Source organism: Artibeus jamaicensis, unplaced genomic scaffold, assembly GCF_021234435.1.
Source record: "Artibeus jamaicensis isolate MK-2021 breed Jamaican fruit bat unplaced genomic scaffold, CSHL_Jam_final contig_233, whole genome shotgun sequence".
Lineage (NCBI taxonomy): Eukaryota > Metazoa > Chordata > Mammalia > Chiroptera > Phyllostomidae > Artibeus > Artibeus jamaicensis.
The window spans coordinates 54,573,683-54,594,733 of record NW_026521486.1 but is presented as its reverse complement, the minus strand read 5'-3'; the positions used below and the strand labels follow the sequence as shown (position 1 = coordinate 54,594,733).

The 21,051-nt window shown below is 47.2% G+C and overlaps 2 protein-coding genes across 9 annotated transcripts in view; one reads left to right on the top strand and one right to left on the bottom strand.

The window, feature by feature from the left end:
- Nucleotides 1-16,341, top strand: part of BAZ2A (bromodomain adjacent to zinc finger domain 2A) — a 36,121-nt gene extending 19,780 nt beyond the window's left edge. For 6 of the 8 annotated variants that reach the window (XM_053661907.1, XM_053661906.1, XM_053661908.1 and 3 more), the window contains 24 exons: nt 87-305; nt 775-1,260; nt 1,405-1,465; nt 2,522-2,630; nt 2,782-2,883; nt 3,053-3,263; nt 5,673-5,773; nt 6,096-6,161; nt 6,346-6,573; nt 6,723-6,977; nt 7,359-7,573; nt 7,874-7,948; nt 8,161-8,341; nt 9,043-9,102; nt 9,280-9,424; nt 10,059-10,711; nt 10,858-11,080; nt 11,197-11,352; nt 11,460-11,611; nt 11,797-12,086; nt 12,175-12,538; nt 12,937-13,163; nt 13,278-13,421; nt 13,509-16,341. In XM_053661907.1, the coding sequence (XP_053517882.1) occupies nt 87-305; nt 775-1,260; nt 1,405-1,465; nt 2,522-2,630; nt 2,782-2,883; nt 3,053-3,263; nt 5,673-5,773; nt 6,096-6,161; nt 6,346-6,573; nt 6,723-6,977; nt 7,359-7,573; nt 7,874-7,948; nt 8,161-8,341; nt 9,043-9,102; nt 9,280-9,424; nt 10,059-10,711; nt 10,858-11,080; nt 11,197-11,352; nt 11,460-11,611; nt 11,797-12,086; nt 12,175-12,538; nt 12,937-13,163; nt 13,278-13,421; nt 13,509-13,674 (4,889 nt within the window). In that variant the 3' untranslated portion in view covers nt 13,675-16,341. The remainder of the gene's footprint in view (nt 1-86; nt 306-774; nt 1,261-1,404; nt 1,466-2,521; nt 2,631-2,781; nt 2,884-3,052; nt 3,264-5,672; nt 5,774-6,095; nt 6,162-6,345; nt 6,574-6,722; nt 6,978-7,358; nt 7,574-7,873; nt 7,949-8,160; nt 8,342-9,042; nt 9,103-9,279; nt 9,425-10,058; nt 10,712-10,857; nt 11,081-11,196; nt 11,353-11,459; nt 11,612-11,796; nt 12,087-12,174; nt 12,539-12,936; nt 13,164-13,277; nt 13,422-13,508) is intronic. The other 2 variants (XM_053661911.1, XM_037133242.2) reach the window with 2 other exon arrangements.
- A 380-nt stretch (nt 16,342-16,721) lies between these two features.
- Nucleotides 16,722-21,051, bottom strand: part of RBMS2 (RNA binding motif single stranded interacting protein 2) — a 52,206-nt gene continuing 47,876 nt past the window's right edge. Inside the window, exon 14 of the mRNA XM_037133251.2 lies at nt 16,722-20,977. The gene's annotated coding sequence lies outside the window, so the exon portion shown is untranslated. The remainder of the gene's footprint in view (nt 20,978-21,051) is intronic.

The following is a 21,051-nucleotide window of genomic DNA, read 5'->3' as shown; positions in this document are numbered from 1 at the left end:
ACCTTCACACTGTGAGAACTAGAATTAGATATATGCAGACAAGTATTTCTTAAATCTTGCTTTTTTGATTTTTCTACCCCCTGAAGAGCCTGTAAGTGGAGAACTCTATGGTATAGATGACACAGAGCTGATGGATGCAGAGGACAAGCTGCCTCTTGAGGACAGCCCTGTGATCTCTGCCCTTGATTGTCCTTCCCTCAACAATGCCACTGCCTTCAGTCTCCTGGCAGATGACAGTCAGACTTCAGCCTCTATTTTTGCTAGCCCCACCTCTCCACCCGTTCTTGGAGAGTCTGTGCTGCAAGGTAGGTGAGGGGAGGTGAGACAAAGAAAGTCATTGACCTGGGAAAAGGTGAGAGAACAGGATGCATAGTTTGGGCATTAGGGGTGGGATATCTGTGGAAGCACCTTGCTGGGAGCTAAAAGGGCTGGGATAGTGGGTGGTGGGACTGGAAAGGCATAGGCTGCTCCACTCTGACTTCTGCCATGTGCCCAGAAGGACTTGTGAGGCTTGGAGTTTGCAGGAAAAAGGAGGCCAAGGGCCTTACCGGCTCCAGGTAAAAGGTGTTTCTTCACACATTGACAGAAGCAGCAGCTTTGCCCTTTAACCTTCATGAATGGTTGGGGAGAACAGTCAAAGGCTAATTCTCTTACCAACTCTAGGGAAAAGCTGGAAGTAACCCTGCTTATCTTAGTCCAGGTTTGACTGAGTAGATTCTTTTGTTTTATATGACATCATTTTTCCTTTATTCATCTGGTCTCTTCACATTCTAGATAACAGCTTTGACCTGAATAATGGTAGTGATGCAGAACAGGAAGAAATGGAGACTCAGACTTCAGACTTCCCACCACCTCTGACCCAGCCAGCCCCTGACCAGTCATCCACTGTTCAGCTACATCCAGTGGCCTCACCAGCAGTTTCACCAACAGCCTCCCCAGCAATTTCCCTGGCAGTTTCTCCAGCAGCCTCCCCAGAAGTCTCTGCAGAAGTCTCCCCAGCAGTTTCTCCAGCAGCCTCCCCCGAAATCTCCCCAGCAGCCTTCCCAACAGTCTCTCCAGCTTCCTCACCAGCCCTTCCACCAACTTCCTCAGAAGTTTCCTTGTCGGCCTCCCTGGTTACCTCCCCAAAAGCATCTACTACAGCTTCTCCTGCAGCTGTCTTCCCAGCAGCCTCCCAAGCAAATAAGGATGTCAGCAGCTTCCCTGAAACCCCTGCTGACCTGGAAGAGATCACTGGAGAAGGAGTCACTGCTGCTGGTAGTGAGTATACAGATTCTGTTCCACCCCTAGCCAGTTCCAGGAAAAGTTTCTGTTCCATGTGGTATTTAGCCCTTCCTTGCTGGCCTGTTGTTTCAGTATTTTGTTTTAACTCTAACTTTGGGTATTCCCTACTTTTCTCCCAAGGTGATGTTCTAAGGAGACGGATTGCTACCCCAGAAGAAGTTCGTCTGCCCCTCCAACATGGGTAAATGCTCTAGTCTGCTATATACATTGACCTTGACAAATTCAAAGAATAACTCTAGGAAGAAGGGAAGGGAGCTTTTCATCTGAGTCATGGAGGAATGGGCTAGACAGGATGGATTAAAGGACAATTTATCTGCAATGATAATCTTTCTCATGAGGGTCCTACCTAGGCTTCATTTCTTCCCCTCTCAGCCTCTGCCTCCCTTACCTATACTCTCCTTATCTTGTGGCCACTCAGTTTTTTGCTGAGGGGGCTACAGCTGTTACTGTTTTCAAGTCCAGCTGGTGACCTTACAGCTCAGATACCCAAATTAGCTGACTTTTACTGTATGCTTAAAGAATGTCCTATATGCAGTGAATGGGGAGTGGCTTAGTCCCAATGAATTGAGATTTTTTTAGTGTTCTTCAGAGAGGTAAGGGCAGGAACAACAGTACGTGACCAGAATGAACAAGCCAGCTGACACCCAAGGCCTTGTAAGAATCTGCCTTCCTGATCTTCCCCATTCCTACCCCTCTAGGCTATTTGTGGTCACCAAGTCTGAGTTCTGCTTAAAGTTTTGAGAGAAAGATAAGGCTTAGTCTTAGAATAATCTGTTGCTTAGAACACAGAGTTCTTTAGTAAGCCCTGGCCTGCGAAGTCAATTCATGGAGTCAACAGTGAGTTTACTCTACCTCTTACCTCCCCCCACCCTCTGTCATTTCTGCCTTTATTCCTTTAGGTCTTCATCCTCTTTACTGGAAACCTAGTAATTGCCCTGAATGGCATTGGTGATTGGGGTTTCTGGCTGCTTGTATCACTGACTTTGTGAAGGAAGGGGTGGAGGCCTCCTGGGCTTGTGCAGTTTGGTGTATTGCTTTCCCCTGAGGCCCTGAGGGGTTTGTGGATCTTAGGCCTGCCATCTAGCCAAGCTTGTGTTTCATGCTGTGTTTGCATCTACATGCAATTCGAGAGAGAGAAAAGTGGAGAGGGTCATCTGCTCAGTGGGTTTGGCTCCTGGTGGCTTGAGAGTGGGTAGGGGTGTGACCTGGTGGCAGGGCCCGTGTGCTTCTCTGGCAGGTGGCGGAGAGAGGTGCGCATCAAGAAGGGCAGCCACCGATGGCAAGGGGAGACCTGGTATTATGGACCCTGTGGAAAGAGGATGAAACAGTTCCCAGAAGTGATTAAGGTAGTGTAGCTTTCATGGACTTTTTAAAGGAAGTACAAACTTCTTTCTTGGGTCCAGTGGCAGCAGGCTGGCATTGTCTGCTTGTGCTCTTGCTGGCCAAACACTTGGTAGGGCTATGACTTATTAATGCCACTTTATCTCCTTCCTTTAGTACCTGAACCGCAATGTGGTGCACAGTGTCCGCCGTGAGCACTTCAGCTTCAGTCCCCGTGTGCCTGTTGGAGATTTCTTTGAAGAGAGAGATACACCAGAGGTACAGACCCGAGTGTTAAATACGCTTTGTTCCTGAGAAAGGGTTGGTGGATAATCTTCAGCTTTCTTTTGTGGGAGTTAAAGGTATTTCTGGGGTATTGAATGGTTCAGAGGGCCAGGTAGCTTGCACTGACTCCCTCCCATTGTAACAGTCTTCCTCGTTACTTTAGGGCTTGCAGTGGATAAAACTGTCAGCAGAGGAGATCCCATCCAGGATTCAGGCAATTACTGGAAAACGGGGCCGACCTCGAAACACTGAGAAGACCAAGATCAAGGAAGTTCCCAAGGTGAAACGGGGTCGAGGTCGGCCACCCAAGGTCAAAATCACTGAGCTCTTGAATAAGACAGACAACCGCCTCCTGAAGAAACTGGAGGCCCAAGGTACAATGGTGTCTCTCTCTTTTTTATTTCCAATTACAGTTGACATTCAGTATTGTTTTATATTAATTTCTGGTGTACAGCATAGTGGTTAGACAATTATACAATTTTTACAAAGTGATTCTCTCAATAATTCTAGTAATAACCTGGCATCATACATAGTTTTTACAGTATTATAGACTGTGCTCTCTACGCCAGCAATTTTCAACCTTTTTTTCAACTCATGGCACATGTACACTAATTACTAAAGTTCTGTAGCACATCAAAACTATATTTTTTGCTGATCTGACGAGAAAAAATAGGTACAATTTTGATCCATTCACACTGGGCAGTTATTGTGTTGGCTGTTAGCTTTCTTTTTTTTAAGGTTTTATTTATTTTTAGAGGGGAAGGAAAGAAGAAAGAGAGGGAGAGAAACATTGATGTGTGGTTGCCTCTCATGCTCCCCCTACTGGGGGTCTGGTCCACAACCCAGGCATGTGCCCTGACTAATTGAACTGGTGACCCTTTGGTTTGCAGGCTGTCATTCAATCCACTGAGCCACACTAGCCAGGGCTGTTATTGTTTTTTTTTGACAATCTAAGGGAAAAAGAGGTCAGTGCCCCTGACTAGTTAAGTATTGCATATTTTAAAATTCTTATAGCATACCACTTGAAAATTGCTGCCCTATGCTGTACTTTATATTCATGTGAATATTTTGTAACTAACAGTGGTGTTTCTTACTTTAAGATTCTGCTTGCTTTATGAGGTTTCTGAAATGGTGGTGAATTGCTAATGGATAGGTTTCTCAGGGGCGTGACTGACATTGTCTGGACAGAATGAATCTGAATCGCTTCCCCCTTGCTGGAAAGGAGCATCAGGGTCCCCGCTCTTTTTGTGGTATTTCTTTAACAACAAGTTTCTTCCTTGAGGTGTTCTCACTAGTAGAGCCCTGGCCAGTTAGTTCCCAGAAAAAAGGATTTTCATGTTCTCTTTTACCATGTTTCAGCTTCTTATTTGTCTTAATGGTTTTGGTTGTACATTCTTACTTTACTCATTGCCATCATCTCAGAGGTTGAGAATTCAAATATGAATTCAAAACATAATTGGCACTGTTTTAGTGGGATAGACAGGTGGGAAATGTCTAATTTTTCAGTAAATAATTACATTTATCCTGATAAACTATGAAGAATTTGAAAAATTTGGAGTCCTCTGACTCCTAAAGTTCTAGCTCTGCCAGTTTCTCACCATATAACCTGGAGCAAGTCACTTATATTTTAATAGAAGCCTGTAGTGGTTCCTCTGCAGCTAATATCTGTCTGATTTACAGGGTTGTTGTACATATGTGCTAGTGTTTCTGTCAGAACAGAATAGGTATTATGATCAAAAACATCAATTCTAAAACAGTATATTATTTGCATGATCACATTTCAATATTCAGTCTTCCAAAGGGAATGAAATTCAGGTCTTTCTGTGGAGTAAGACGTGAGAACTGAGCATAAACAAAAGCTGTGTCAGTGTTGATCTGATTCTGCTGAGATGTCCATTACACATCTTGGGTCCTTTCTTGTGCATTCTTGGTTAATCAGTGCTTCCAACTCTGGAAACCACTCTCCTTCCTGGCAGTTTGTTTTTCTGTTTTCTTTCTCCGCTCTAAAAATCAGTGTGTGGGTTATTGTCTTTGTCAGGCAGCCTGGGAGATGGATAGGCTAGGAGACTACTCTGCCATCATGGCCTCCAGAACCCCTTCTAAAGCAGTGCAGTCTGTTCCAAGGGCTGACGCTTCGGGTCTGGAGATACCACTTGAGGTCTTTATTTTACTTCCATAGCAGGTGCCTCGCCCACATTACCCGCCCCCAACATTGTGTTTTGTATACTTAAAAAAAAAAAAGCCTAGATTCTTCAGGGGGTTGCTTGGGAAATAAGCTTTGTGACAGGTATGTGCTGCTCTGGATGCCAGAGATTGGTCTGCTTGCCTCACTCTTCATGTTTCTTTCTCTTTTTCTTTTTTTTAAAGATTGATTGATATTTAAAGAGAGGGGAAGGGAAGGAGAAAGAAAGGGAGAGAAAGTTTAATGTGTGGTTGCATCTCGTGAGCCTCCTACTGGCGACCTAGCCCGCAACCCAGCCATGTGCCCCGGGACTCAAACTGGTGATCCTTTTCTTCACGGTCCAGCACACAATCCACTGAGCCTTACCAGCCAGGGCTCTTTTTTCTTTTATTGATTTAGAGAGGGAAGAACCATGGATTTGTTGTTCCACTTATTTATGCTTTCATTGTTTGGTTCTTTTTTTTTTCCCCTTGTTGATTGATTCTTGTATGTGCCCTGACTGAGGATCACACCCCACAACCTTGGCATATCAAGACAGTGCTCTAACTAGCTGAGCTACCCAGCCAGGGCTTGCTGTTCATTTTCCTTTCTGCCCTTATAGAAACACTGAATGAGGAGGATAAATCAAAGATGAGTAAAATCAAGAAGAAGATGAAGCAGAAGATACAACGTGGAGAGTGTCAGACTGCTATCCAAGGGCAGGTGAGGGACATCTGAGATTACACAGTGGGTTAACATTGCCTGTTAACAACCAGCTTTGTCTTTTTTTCCCCTTTTCCTACAACTGCCACCCTCCATGTAGCAAGCATACCTTGATTACCTGGAATTTGGGGGGCTTGATTTAGAGAACTGAGCTTATTCAAGAATAATGTAGGCATCTTCGGGGTGAGAGAAATGATCCATTGCCGATCCCTTATCCCAACTCTCACCTCTCCTCCCCAGCACCCTTGTCTTTTTTGAATCCTAGCCCAAACAGAGATGCTTTCAGAGTTTGAGGAGAAATGACTTCCCTTATGGTTTACAGGCCAGAAACAAGAGGAAGCAAGAGACCAAGAACTTAAAGCAGAAGGAAACTAAGAAGAAATCCAAGGTAGGTGTATGTACACACAAGTATAATTTTGAAGTCACAAAACTGATTTTGCAAGACATGTGTGAGTTGTGGTTTTTTTTATAGTCATGTTTCTGGGCTCTGGGGTGGGAGGATGGGGATCAAGGAAGGGTGGTGACTGAAATCTTTATGGCATTCCTGATTCCTCTCTCCCTTGGGTGGGTAGGCTGAGAAGGTAAAGACAAAACAGGAAAAACTGAAGGAAAAGGTCAAGAAGGAGAAGAAGGAGAAGGTAAAAATGAAGGAAAAAGAGGAGATGGCCAAAACCAAGCCAGCTTCTAAAGCAGATAAAACACTGACCATGCAGAGGTGCTTGGAGGAGCGGCAGAGGCAGCAGATGATCTTGGAGGAGATGAAGAAGCCAACAGAGGATATGTGCCTGACTGACCACCAGGTAGTGAGGGGAGAATAACAGGTCGTGGGTCCTGGAGGGGCCCATTGAGTGAATGAATACACTTCAGTTAAAGGCAGGACCTCCTAGGTATCCCAACTGTTGTCTGCCAGTCTGTTTGACAGAACCCCCTACCACTTTTATCCTTACAGCCGCTGCCTGACTTCTCACGCATCCCTGGGCTGTTCCTGCCTAGTGAGGCCTTCTCAGACTGCTTGACCATTGTGGAGTTCCTACACAGTTTCGGCAAGGTGCTGGGCCTTGACCCTGCCAAAGATGTACCTAGCTTAGGAGTCCTGCAAGAGGGACTCCTGTGTCAAGGCGACAGTGTGGGCGAGGTGCAAGATCTGCTGGTTCGGCTCCTGAAGGCTGCACTCTATGACCCTGGCTTGCCCTCCTACTGTCAGGTGAGGCGCTTTCCAAGGCAGGTTGGGAGAGCCTGGGATACGGTATTTTGTCTCAGTTTTGCTTTCTCTTTAAGTTAAACACATTAAAACTCCTCCCTAAAGCGATCAGGACAAGTGAAGAGACGTGTAACTTCTCTTTTCCTTGTATTTTTTCTCTTCTGTTTCTTTTTTCTTCCTGACCTCCCTCTGCTTGTTCCGTTCATTTACCTTTTACTCCTTTTCTTTTGCACCTTTCCTTTATCCTCTCTCACATCTTGTCCAAGCAACTTTCATTTTTTTCTATCTTGACCCGTTTTCTCCTGTATTTTCCTATTCCAGATTCATGCAACTTGAGTTTTTCCTCTTTTTCTCCTAACCTCCATTATGCTCTCCTCCAAACAGTCCTTAAAGATCTTGGGGGAAAAGGTGTCGGAGATCCCACTGACAAGAGACAACGTGTCTGAGATCCTGCGCTGTTTCCTCATGGCATACGGAGTGGAGCCAGTCCTCTGTGACAGCCTGCGCACCCAGCCTTTTCAGGCTCAGCCACCACAACAGAAAGCTGCTGTCCTTGCCTTCCTTGTGCATGAGCTCAATGGCTCTACCCTCATTATCAAGTGAGGGGCAGGGGAGGGGATGGTTATTGCATGCCGGGGTCAGAATGGAATGAGGAGGGGTGTGGCCATCTAGAGTCTTGGGCAATGTGTGTCTGCTGCCATGCTCTGGAGAGGCTGGGGGGACTGGGCACTGAATCTTAGTGCCTTTCCTGGGAGAACCTAAGCCTTTCTCTGCTATTCATTCAGTTTAGGCTTTAAGCTAAAATTTCCTGTTCAGATGCAGTCCTGTTACCCTTGAGCTCTCTTCGTTGTGTGTGCTGCCACTTCTACCTTAAAATCTCATTCTCTATTCCCCTGCAGTGAGATTGACAAGACCCTGGAGAGTATGTCCAGCTACAGGAAAAACAAGTGGATTGTTGAAGGCCGGCTGCGGAGGTAGGGAGAGGACAGAGGGTAGGGTCCAAAGAGAGGAGAGGAGGACGAAAGGGTGAAGCACAGCCAGGACTTTTGCCTGGAACTTAATGCTCTTAGCCCCTTCCCTGGTCTTGGGGCCTTACCCTAGGGTTTTCGATGATGTAGATTCCAAATGTCTTTTTGTGGTAGTATCACATTCCTCACAGTAGTTCTTCTTAATCTCTTATTGCAAGACTGAAAACTGCACTAGCCAAGCGAACAGGGAGGACTGAGGCAGAAATGCAGGGGCCAGAGGAAGGCCTGGGGCGGAGGCGCAGCTCTCGGATCATGGAGGAGACTAGTGGCATGGAAGAAGAAGAGGAGGAGGAGAGTACAGCAGCTGTCCATGGCCGTAGGGGTCGGAGAGATGGAGAGGTACTAGCCCCAGACCAAGGAAACTTGGAATTGGAAAAGGTTATAGTTGACCCTTGAACAACATGGGTTTGAATGGTGCAGGTCTGCTTATATGCAGAATTTTAAAAATAAATATACAGCCCTGGCTGATGTGGCTCAGTGGATTAAGTTCTGACCTGCGAACCGAAGGGTCTCCAGCTCTATTCTCAATCAGAGCACATGCCTGGGTTTCGGGCCAGGATCCCGGTAGGGGGTGTGTGTGAGAGACAGCTACACACTGATGATTTTTTCCCTGTCTTTTTCCCTTCCCCCCTCTAAAAATAAATCATACATACATACATACATACATATACAAATAAGCAGTCGGCCCTTCATATCTATGGGTTTTGTATATACAGATTCAACCAACTGGCTCAAAAACAACACATATTTCAATTTATAGTTGGGAGTTCAAGTATATGCATTGTTCTACACCATTTTTTATAAAGGACTTAAGCATCAATGGATTGTGGTATCCGAAAGGCAACCTGTAACCAACCCCCTGCAGATACCAAGAAAAATTATAGTTTCGTTTGGGAGGGATCAAAAATTATATGTGAATTTCTGGCTGCAGGGTGGGGGGAGTGTCAGCACCCCATTACCTTGTTCAAGGGTCAGCTGCATTTCTCTTTCTTGAATCTGAAAATTTCTTTTCTCTCGGTGTCCACTTGTTTCTTTTCCAGATTGACATCACAGCATCTAGCATCCCAGAGCTAGAACGCCAGATAGAAAAGCTCAGCAAGGTATTGGACTTCTAACCTCCAGGAGCTGGAGATAGGGGCTGGGTGAGAATCGGTCACCTAATGAGTTGGGCCCAGATGGTAAAGCTGAGAGCCATTACCCTTCTCCCATATACTGGGTGAAGTCCCCACTCTGGAAATGTATTTTTTATTCATATTCCTTTTTCACTGTCTATGCAGCGTCAGCTCTTCTTTCGCAGAAAGCTGCTTCACTCATCCCAGATGCTTCGGGCATTCTCCTTGGGTCAGGACCGCTACAGACGCCGCTACTGGGTGTTACCCTATTTGGCTGGTATCTTTGTGGAAGGAACAGAGGGGTGCTTAGGTAGGTGTGTCATAGGAGCCTGAATTGACACCTATCTAACGAAAGTTAAACAGTTCCTTTTCCTCTGCCTAGTCATTTTAGGCATCTTTCATTTTATGAGAATCAGCAAAGCATAGTGGTTAAGAACACAAGCTGTGGAGTAAGACTACCTGCCTACCTGTTCTGTCATTTTCCAGCTGTACACTTCAGTTTCTTAATTTGTAAAATGGAGATGATAATAGTATGTATATTTCACAGAGCTATTGAAAGGTTTGAAATCAGTTAATGTGCTTCTTTAAAAAATTCTTTATTGTGTTTTTTTTCCATTGCCATTTAAGCCCCCTCAAGCCCCACTCCCCCCTCTCCTCCTGCAGTCACCAGTTAATGTTCTTAGAATACTGCTTAACACATAGTTGGTTTTTCATAAATGTTAGCTTACAATTATGCTGCTGCTGCTGCTGCTGATTACTTGGGAGAATAGTATTTCTTTCCCAAATACCATGTTCATTGGCATATAAGTTGCTCCAGTAGAATCTCAAAAAAGAGGGATTAAGACCAAAAGAAAAAAGAAAGTGCCTACTCTGCATTTACATAGCCTCTTTCTTGCCCCTTATATTGTCAGTGTATGTCTTAAGTTCTTTACTTCTCTTTACAGTTCCTGAGGATATGATAAAGCAGGAAACTGACTCCTTGAAAGTGGCAGCCCATTCAGCACCCAGCCCAAACTCCTTTTCTCTGAAGAGGGAATTAACTGGCTCCAGCACCTCTGCCAGTTCTCCTGCCCGGGCCCGAGGCCGACCTCGGAAAACTAAGCCTGGGTCTGTGCAACCTAGGCACCTTAAATCCCCTGCCAGGGGTCAGGGTTCGGAAGAGCCCCAAGCCCAGCTTCAGCCCGATAGTCAGTCGCACCCTCAGCCTCAGGCTTATGCCCAGCCCCAGCTTCAGTCCCATCCTCCAACCCATAATGGATTCCTGGAGCCAGAAGGCTCTTTTTTGTCTCTGGGTCAGAGCCAGCATGACCTCAGCCAGTCAGCCTTCCTGTCTTGGCTGAGCCAGACTCAGAGCCACGGCTCTCTGCTGAGCAGCTCAGTCCTCACACCTGATAGCAGCCCTGGAAAACTGGATCTGACCTCATCACAGCCCCCGGAGGAGCCAGAGCCTGAAGAGGCAGTATCCAACCCTGATTCTCAAGCCCCCTGGTTTAACTTCTCAGCCCAGATGCCCTGCAATGCTGCCCCTACACCACCCCCTGCAGTTTCTGAGGACCAGCCCACTCCTTCCCCTCAGCTACCTATCTCCTCCAAACCAGTAAGTAGCCAAGATTAGGAGTATGCACTTGATTTCATCTTGCCACTGGCTATGGGCTGGTGCTAAAGTTGGGGGAAAGGATGGAGAGCCATTAGGGACCTATAAACATAAAAAAACCCTCATCCCCTTATCTTCCATCTGCACAGGTGAATAGACCCAGTGCTGCCAACTCCTGTTCTCCAGTGCAGCTCTCTTCCACTCCCTTGCCTGGGGTGGCTCTTAAGAGGCGAGCAGGAGACCCTGGTGAAACTACACAGAGTCCCACAGGGCTGGGGCAGCCAAAACGTAGAGGGAGACCCCCGAGTAAATTCTTCAAACAGATGGAGCAGCGTTATCTAAACCAGCTGACAGCCCAGCCTGTTCCTCCTGGTGAGTGACCTTGGGGTGTGGTGGGGTAAGAATGCAGGTAGAAGTGGCATCAGGTATGGGCCATGTGATTCATGCTGGTTCCCACCCCACCCCGAATACAAAAACTCTGTTCACAGAGATGTGCTCGGGCTGGTGGTGGATCCGAGATCCTGAGACATTGGATGCCATGCTCAAGGCCCTGCACCCCCGAGGCATCCGAGAGAAGGCACTTCACAAACACCTAAATAAGCACAGGGACTTCTTAAAGGAAGTCTGCCTGCGGCCCTCAACTGGTAAGATACTTAGACCTAGCCTGAGCTGAAGAGCCCAGGGTAAATACTGAGCTGTTGCTGTGGGCGGTGGCCTGATGGGCCTTACCCTTTATCTCCTGTCTTCTCAGACTCCATCTTTGAGCCCAGTCAGTTACTTGCTTTTCAAGAAGGAATTATGAGCTGGTCTCCCAAAGAGAAGACATATGAGACAGACTTGGCTGTGCTTCAGTGGGTAGAGGAGCTGGAACAGCGGGTTATCCTGTCCGATCTGCAGATCCGGGTACACTAGGGCTGGCACTGAGCAGGGGGTTGCTGAAGGGAGGGTGTTAATCTCTTATACCCTGCTAGGAAAAACCTTTGGGTCACTCCTTCACAAATGATCTCCCATGACCTTAATGGATCATGTTTTTTTTCTGTGCTTAATTATCTTCCTTTTCAGTGAGTTTTATTCTCTCCCACCTGCAGGGCTGGACGTGTCCTAGCCCAGACTCTATTCGTGAAGACTTGGCCTACTGTGAGCATCTACCTGACCCCCAGGAGGATATCACCTGGAGAGGTCGAGGCAGGGAAGGACTGGCCCCCCAGCGTAAAACTACCAACCCTCTGGACTTGGCTGTGATGCGACTGGCTGCCCTGGAGCAGAATGTGGAGCGGCGGTACCTGCGGGAGCCCCTCTGGCCAGCTCATGAAGTTGTGTTAGAGAAGGCCCTGCTCAGCACGCCCAGTGCCGCCCCCCAGTGCACCACTACAGAGATGTGAGTGACCCCCCATTCTAGGTCTTGGGAGGAAGGGAGAAGTTTAATGGATCCTACTCATCCATAGATCACCACTTTCTCCCTGTAGATCATATGAGATCACCCCTCGTATGCGCACCTGGCGCCAGACACTTGAGAGGTGCAGGAGTGCAGCCCAGGTATGCTTGTGCCTGGGTCAACTGGAGAGGTCCATTGCCTGGGAGAAGTCCGTCAACAAAGTGGTAAGAGACTGGGGAGCCAGCCAGCCCAGGTGGGTGGGGTCACTGGCAGAGGGCTCACCTTGCCTCCTCACAACCTTGCTCCAGACCTGTCTAGTCTGCCGGAAAGGTGACAACGATGAATTTCTTCTGCTTTGTGATGGGTGTGACCGTGGCTGCCACATATACTGCCATAGGCCCAAAATGGAAGCTGTTCCAGAGGGAGATTGGTTCTGTGCTGTCTGTTTGGCCCAGGTAAGCCTTTTGCTTTCTCATTCCCACTCCTTAGCAGAAGTCAGATGTATTTTTCATCCTGTTTACCACCAGTCTTACAAACATCATTTTAATCATGCCTTCAGTGTCTCCTTGGAAAGATCTCCAGACTAGGTGGTAGGACACCTGGGTTCCTGAGTTTGGTCCTTCTTTGTACAAGTGACGTAAATTCTATAGCCTCACTTGCTTTCTTCTATAAAATGGGAGTGATTATACTTTTTCTTTTATCTACCTTATTGGGTTATATGAATAAACTCACGTGCTGGCTTATGCATGAAGCCTTCTCAGTCACTCTTAGACATGTAGGGATAGTAAAGAACTGGAGGGCAGGCCAAGTACATCTCCAGATGTTGCTGATCTCATCTTTTTCCTCTCCTTAGCAGGTAGAGGGAGAATTCTCTCAGAAGCCTGGTTTCCCAAAACGAGGCCAGAAGCGGAAAAGTAGTTATGTGCTGAACTTCCCAGAGAGTGAGGGCCGCCCACGCCGGGTACTGTCAAGGGGCCGAGAAAGCCCAGCAGTGCCTCGGTACTTGGAAGAAGGGCTGTCTCCCTCGAAGCGGCGGCGACTCTCCATGAGGAACCATCATAATGATCTCACATTTTGCGAGTGAGTTGAGTAAATTCTGGGGAAAATTGATTCTACTTTTACCAGAGTAAAGAGCTGGGAGGGGCCAGTGTATTTGCTTCAGAGTTGCAGCCATCACTGTCCCTTTAATGGTAGGATTATCTTGATGGAGATGGAGTCCCATGATGCAGCTTGGCCTTTTCTGGAGCCCGTGAACCCACGTTTAGTGAGTGGGTATCGACGCATTATCAAAAACCCTATGGACTTTTCCACCATGCGGGAGCGGCTGCTCCGGGGAGGGTAAGTAGACATCAGCCACTCTCCTGGCTCCCCTGTCACTGTTCTAACTTCTACCCAACTCACAGTTTGGCCTCCACCCCTGCCCAGGTACACCAGTTCAGAGGAGTTTGCGGCTGATGCACTCCTGGTCTTTGACAACTGCCAGACCTTCAATGAGGATGACTCTGAAGTGGGCAAAGCTGGGCACATCATGCGACGCTTCTTTGAGAGCCGCTGGGAGGAGTTTTATCAGGGAAAACAGGCAAATCTGTGAGGCAAGGGTGGTGGGGAGTCACCTGTGGCTTCTCCCCCTGCCCTCCAAACAAAAAAACCCTGCCATTCTCACCTGCTGATGCTGCCCTAGGTCTCGACTCAGGTCAGAGATACATCTCTGACATTTGGCTCTGTCTTGGGCAGCACCCCACGTCCTCTTGTCCCTACACCTCCTCTCCCTTTCCTCCTCTTGCTCCTCAAGTAAGAGGGGCAGTGATGAGGTCCTTCTGGACTAAAAGCCAAAAGAAAAAGAAAAAAGTTAATTTTTCCTTTCTGTTTTATTTCCTAATTGAAAATGAGGAGGAGGAAAAAAGTCCCCACTTCCTCCCTGCAGTTTCCCCACCTTCCCTGCCCATGCCCCAGCACTCTGGGGCTATTTAACAATAGCAATAGTTCTAGTGAATGTGTGAAACCGAGAAACACTCTGTACTGTGTGTGGACCCGCAGTGACGGCCAGTAAAGTGGACTTAATTCCCAAGTGTGTCGAGCCGGACACCGGGCCCTGAACATGCTGCTTCCATGTTCAGTTCCTCCCCTGCTTCTCACTTTCTATCTCAATTTTTCACCTTCCCTCCCACCCCCATTTTAGATTTTCTGTCATCCAATAATGTAAAACTATCGTGTACGGGTTCCTTCATTTTTTTCCAAGTCTTTTTCCCTTTCAAAGGGAAAAGAGGTTCATTGGTCCCTGTTTCTGTCTGTCCTCATCTTCTGCCAATAGCATATCCCTCTGTAATGTTGGATACTCCTCACATGCTGAGTTTCTAGCCTTTCCTGAAACTCGGTAGCTGGGAGAGGGCAGGGAGGCACTGTGGAACCTGGGCCTTGCAGCCTCCTTCCCCCACCTCTTACCCAAACCTCCCTCTTGGGAACTCCTCAGGGACAACTACTGCTGAGTTTGGGCACACCCCAAGATGGAGGCCAGATAGCAATCAACTGGCCTGAGAGGTGTGTGTGTGTGCGTGTGCGTGTGCACGCATGTGCGTGAGTGCGTGTGTGAGAATGTGAGAGTGAGAGAGAGGACACTGTTAATTGTGCCCCTGTATTGTTTTGAAGGCATCCGTTCAGTTTCCCCAAATATCTGTTTTTATTCCCACTTTTCCCATTATTTCAGACCATCATATTTTTGTCTTTGGAAAACCACAGGAACAGTTTTTCTGGGGACAAGGCTGTCTCCTCTCTCCCAGTCATTTCTGTTCCAGCCTCTAAACTGTGCAATCTTTCAGCAGGAACTCCCTCTCCTTTCAGTAGCTTTGAGTCTTAGCTTTTGCAGGGAGAGGGGCAGAACTGGACCTTTCCTAATCCCATGAGCTTCTGTGGGTTTAGTTGTGCTTTCCTCCCCTTATCTACTTCATACCCCAGGACCCCTTCCCCAGCAGCAGAGACCCTGGAGCACAAGAGAGTAGGGAGGAGGGGTTTGGGGTCCACCACTGCCCTACATGTGACTATGCCCAAGCCCCAACATGTGAGAGGAAAGCTAACTCCCAGCTATAGCCATGGGCTCCTGGCCCCCTGCTTTCTTGCTCAGCAGAGCCCCTCCCATGAGAAATTACGGGTACTTGCACTGGGGAGGTGGCCGCTGGCTGGCCCAAGCAGAGAGCTAAGGCACCCAGGAAATGTTCCATTGGTGGTGTGTGTGTGGGGGGGTCCCAGGTGAGGTGGAGCATTCCTTGTACTTCTGGCAGCACTGAATAGCCACTGAGGGGGTCGGGGGGCAGTGTAGGTCCTGGGGCAGCCCCTTTCTTATTCCTTTATGCCCCTTCTCCCTCCTAGCCTATTTCTAAAGTCGCCTTTTCTGTCAGATAAACCTCAGAAGTTTTAATTTTATTTGAGACTTTTCTTTTTGCTTTTAAATAAGAGGTGGATTGAAGAATATTTGAATTGACTTTATATTATGCATAAATATTTATATTTTATCTAAATAACTGCGCTGTAACAAACTTTGTGTTAGTCAAATGTTTGGAACTGTTGTAGTTGGGGCTCTTCTTTTTCCCCATGGCAGTTTTCCCCTGGTATAAAATGTACTAGGTTAATATTATTGTTGGAGGCAAGGTGGGTGGGAGTGAAATCTCAATTGTCCCTACTTTTGTGTTCCTCTCCCAGCTCCATCTTTCCCTAGGGACCAGGCACTCGGAAGGTGGGGTGGAGTCCTAGCCTCAGTTTGAAGAAGTGTGGGGCTGAGCGGGGTGGGGTAGGGCATGATCAAAGGGGCTGTTCTCACTTTTATTTCTTCATCTTCACTGCCCCTTGAGCTAGGTGGATTTTCTTTTCTTCATAAATAAGAGTATTTGGTAGGGAAGGCAGGTTAAAAAAAAGAACCCACCCCCTACCCCTTTGTCTCCCCTCCCCTATCAGTCTGGTAACAGGAAGAAACCACACCGTCAACACCAACAAGTTTCCGTGTTCCTTTTACATCAAAAGGGACTTGACTTTTTATATAACCAAATGTGGTGTTTTAGTGACTTTTTGATAATGTACAGTTTTTTGTGAATTTAAATTTATTTCTTTCTATATTTTTAGGACCAATCTCATTTTTAATAAGGTTAAAAAAAGGGAAAAAAAGTCTAGAGAAAAAAACTCCTGTTTTTGCCATGTGATGTTCCACAAGTGCAGCTGTAGAAAAGTGCTTGTCAGTTGAATAAAAACCACATTTGATAGAGATTCAAAAGACTCTGTGTGTTTATCTTCTTTTCAGTGTGGGTGTTCACACTTGCCCCAGGGGAACACTGGGTGTTAGGGTGAGTATGACTGGTTCAGTGAAGAGAGCAGGCAGGACAGCAACAAGCCTTTAATCGTCCAAGGTTTATCCCAAACTTACAACTGTGGTCTTTAATGTGCAGGAAGTACCCAGGGCAGAATGTCTGCTCTGTGGATGGGTCGGGGTCTTAGTGCCCCTGGCTCTGGTGCTGGAGCAGCATGGCATCCAGTGTCTGGTCCTGCCTTGTGAGACACGGCTTTGGCTTCCTAAGCTGCTACCTGTATTCCCATAGCAAGCATGGGCCCATCACCCACTTCCCAGCTTCCACCCATGGATCAGACACCAGGAGGTAGATGTTTGTGTTTTATTTCAAAACAAAGGTTGAATAAGACAAAATGAAGCTCTGTCAAATTGTAGGGAAGGAACGTAAGAATACCCAGGGTCAGAAAAGGAATAAGCTAGATGGGTGGCATTGGCATAGACATGGGAAGAGTATAAAACTAGAAGTCTCTGGATAAAGGAAAAAGCGTACAAAATGTGCCTAAATATAAATTAAACTTTTTTCCTGTCCAAGGTGGTAAGTGCACACAAGACAGCACTCACCACCCAAAAATCGTGTGTTGTGGGACAGGACACCAGTAATGGGGTAAGTACTTATTTACTTGGGCTGGAAAATCTTATCACCCTCTAAGCTACATGTTTGATTTTGGTGAACCCTCTAAACTTTAACTGAAATAAGATGGAGAAGGAACATCTACTTCCAGCCTGTGAAAATCACAAATGCCCTCTTTGGTGCTTGCTTACCTTCTCAGCTGCATGGCAGCCACTGGCCAACTCATCCTCTTAAGTTCTGAGCTCTGCTCCACTGTTGATGTTCCTGGGGGTGACTTCCTAGCATTAGTTAATGTCTTAGGCCAGGCCGTCATTACCCGGTTTGCCCCCTGGCCTACCACAGCAAGACCTAATTGAAGAGTTCACACTATTCTGGGGTAACCAGAAACAACCAGAAGAGCTTTTGCACTTGACCATGAACCTTTCCAGCCTGCAGCTTTCTAAGCCTCATGAAAAGTCAAAGAAAAGATGTAAACCAGGTGTTTATGCCCTCATTCCACTAATGAAAGGAAGGGGTGAAAGTGGAGTTAATATGAGGGATCTGCTAATACCTGGAAGGACCTAAAGTGCAGGTAAACACGGAAATGCAGTAGTTGGCTTAAGTGGGAATTGGGAAGAATCAGTATGACAAGGCACAAGATTTAAGCTGTAGACCTTACAGATTAGCTTTCATAAAACCCACTGTTTTCTCTGAAGCTAATGTATCTGAGCCTGAGGACAAGTTTAGACCTGATTACCCATCCCAGTTTATTGTCCTTGGATAAGAAGGTCAAAGTAGCCTGGGGTGCAAGGCCGCTGCTCTCCCAGGAGGTGGAGCACATGTGCAAGAGCAGCACTGGTATTCCCCACCCGACCAGAAAACAAGATTTCTGTCCAGGAATAAATTCCATTCCGGCAAGGCTTCTCACAGCACCTTTGTGCTGCAAAGTACCAACCCACGTGTCAGCCCCCAAAGCACTGACACTGAAGCCACAGGGAGTGAGCTTTGCAGGTACCAAGCAGGTGAATGACCTCACTGCTGTGTAAGTAGAAATGGCTGAAGTGGCCCAACCCAGGGATGGTCTGTAGCATAGCATAACCTATTGTAGTTTTCACACTCAGTGCAAGTTAATGTCTTCTTACCACCCCTATCTATCACAAGGGCCACTGCTTCAGAGCTGCCAGGCTTCCAAATCTGGGCAGATCTTCAAATTCTTTGGTTAAAAAAATAACATTTCTCTCCACCATCATTCCCACATGTACCCAAATCTCTACCATACTCTCCAAGAAGTCTAGGCAGCCTAGTGTCTGTATCATCTCAGCGTGAGAGGAACAGGAGAAACTGGCATGGGGTGGGATGGGCAGGCTCAGAGCCTAGCTAAGGACTAACATTTGAGGAAGGTGCTTGAGTATTTCTATTTGACCAAAAGCAAAAATACAAAGTATTAGAATGTTTTAAGAATGTTAGAAGCATATGTAATGGGTGGGGATGAGATGACACATGCAAAGGAACTACCGTCTGGGCTCCGTGAAGACAGCTGAGAAGACACGAGGCAGCAATGTTTAAAGAGCGTTACTCTGGGGGTGACTTCCTAGCATTAGTTAATGTCCTAGGCCAGGCTGTCATTACACGGTTTGCCCCCTGGCCTACCACAGCAAGACCTAATTGAAGAGTTCACACTATTCTGGGGTAACCAGAAACAACCGAAAGAGCTTTTGCACTTGACCATGACCATTCCCCCCCGCACTCACTCATCCCCAGGATGCATCCCCTAGGCTGCAAAGTTGAAGGCTCCCCTACAATCCTACCACCACGAGGCTATTTCATGAGAAACAGTATCCCTTATTCCTTCCATCTCCTTTACCCAATCACCCATGTTTGAACTGTTAGAAATGAACTAGCAACCAGGGAAAAATACGAGTGTTAACCCCAAAACACCAGAAAAGAAGTTGCACAGTGCCTTTAACCACTACTAAAATAACTTTTCCCCATGGCTTCCCGTGCCCGGCCAACCCCGCCTAAACCAGAAACACGTAACAGAATTCATTAAGTAGAGTCACATGAGGAGAATGCCCGATAGGTAATTTCAGAATTTAACAGAGTGAAGTCACGAAATCTAAACATTTTCTCACATACAGAGATTCAGGAGTTCTGGGAGGCAGAGCAGGGCAGCAGTGACTTCAGTGGTGTCTGTGTGGGAGGTCCCTGCTGCACTTCGCCTCACACGTGAAGGCTCCTCCAAGCTGCTGTCAGATGAGTGGGATTCTAGATTTGTGTTTTTTTCCTCAAGACCACTGACCAATCTACAGTGTACTGTCCTTAAGTAGGAAGTGAGCTACCTGCCCAGCTAAACCGTTCTAGAAGGTTACTGAGCTTGGGTGTGTTTTATGTTGGACGAGACCTCCCTGAGGATGGAAGCACCCATGAGAAAATGAATAGTGGCAATGTTGTTCTTTACACTTCTATCCTGCCCATTTCCCCCCCCACTCACTCATCCCCAGGATGAACAAAAGAACAGCCTAAGGATAGGGAACATTTGGGTTCTCGATCCTGGGACCGGTGGGAGGGGAGGGAAAGCTGGGGCCAAGCCCAATGTACAACAACCAATACAGCTTCCTTCCCCCCCAGCGTCATCGCCTTCCTCTCCTGACAGCCAGCCGAATGAACACCTGTTCCTCCAGTCTGTGTCGCCCGGCCTTCAGTCTGATTGTCTGGTGGAAAGGCACCTGACCTTGAAGCGAGGGGGAGCAGAACTCTCCTCTCAGTGTATAAGGGAGGGACTGGGAGAAGACAGGTGAAGAATCTCATTTCCTAGAAGACGGGCAAAAGGTTCTTCTCTGTCTCCATGTGCATGGAGTGAGGACTTGCAAAAGGAGATGAGTTGAAGAGGAAATACAGGCTTTTTTTTTTTTAATAGGACTCCTGGTACTGTAAATAGTGAGGTGGGATTTATTGCCCTTTTCTATCCTAGCTCCATTGTCTTTCCACAAGAAGGAAAATGACCAGTTCCCTGGCAAAGGGGCCCAAACACACCAAGGCAGGACGGGCTGCCCTGGGTAGTTACGGAGAGCTTTGCCCTGCCCACCCCTGCATGGCACCCAACAGTCCCCACCTTGATTCTTCTGGATGTGTATGCATTTAACTGCACAAGCCTTTCCAGGGTATGCAGAGGTGTCAAAGGTCAGAGCCGGAGGAAACTTCCAGGACTCCATTTTTGTCACTTTCAACTAGTTGCAGGAGTCTCAAAAGGCGCAGTGTGTCCAGGGTTCGAGTAGGAATTCACCAGATCCTCTGACCAGGAGGCAGGAACAGCACTATCTCCATCAAGGTTTCTTGATCTTGGCACTACTGACATTTTGAGCCAGATAATTCTTTGTTGGGATGTTGGGGACCCTGTGCCCTGCAAGATGTTCAGTGGCATCCCCAGTCTCTAGCTGCTACATGCCAGTAGCTCACAGCCTCCACCCCCAGGCACAACAATCAAAAATGTCCCCAGGGACTGCCAAATGGCCTGTAGGGGACAATACCATCTCCTTGAGAACCACCAGTCTAGAACTGAAGCGACTGCTTCTCCACAGTGGGAACAGAGCCTGAGTGGGCTCAGCGAGGTCACAACTTCAAAGGCTCCCAGCACAGCGGCGTGATGGGAGGGGAGGGGCCCCCAGACCCAGAGCAGGTGAGAAGATCCTCTAGGAAGCAGTAAAGCAGGTATTTTTGAAAAGCTGTAGCTAGAGAAGATACTTCCTCAGGGGGTGTTGGCCTTGGCAGTGAGAAGAATTAGAAGTCAGTTAAGTCCACCCTTCTGGAACTGGCAAGGGAAGACCTAGTCTTCATCCACACTTGGCTCAAGCCTGACTTCCAAAGGCGGTGGGACTGTCTCTTTTGCGGGCCTAGGCCTCATCTCTGCTTCCTGAAGACAAAGTCTTGCCTTTTCTCACAGGACGTGGCAGGACAGAGGGAAGAAAAACCACTTCCACTGCGTGCTTAGTGTTCTACCTTGTTCCTTGCCTGGCCCTAAAAAATTCCATATGAAAATTTCATTCAAAAGAGAAACTCACAAAATTAAAAACTGTAAAAAGATGAAATAG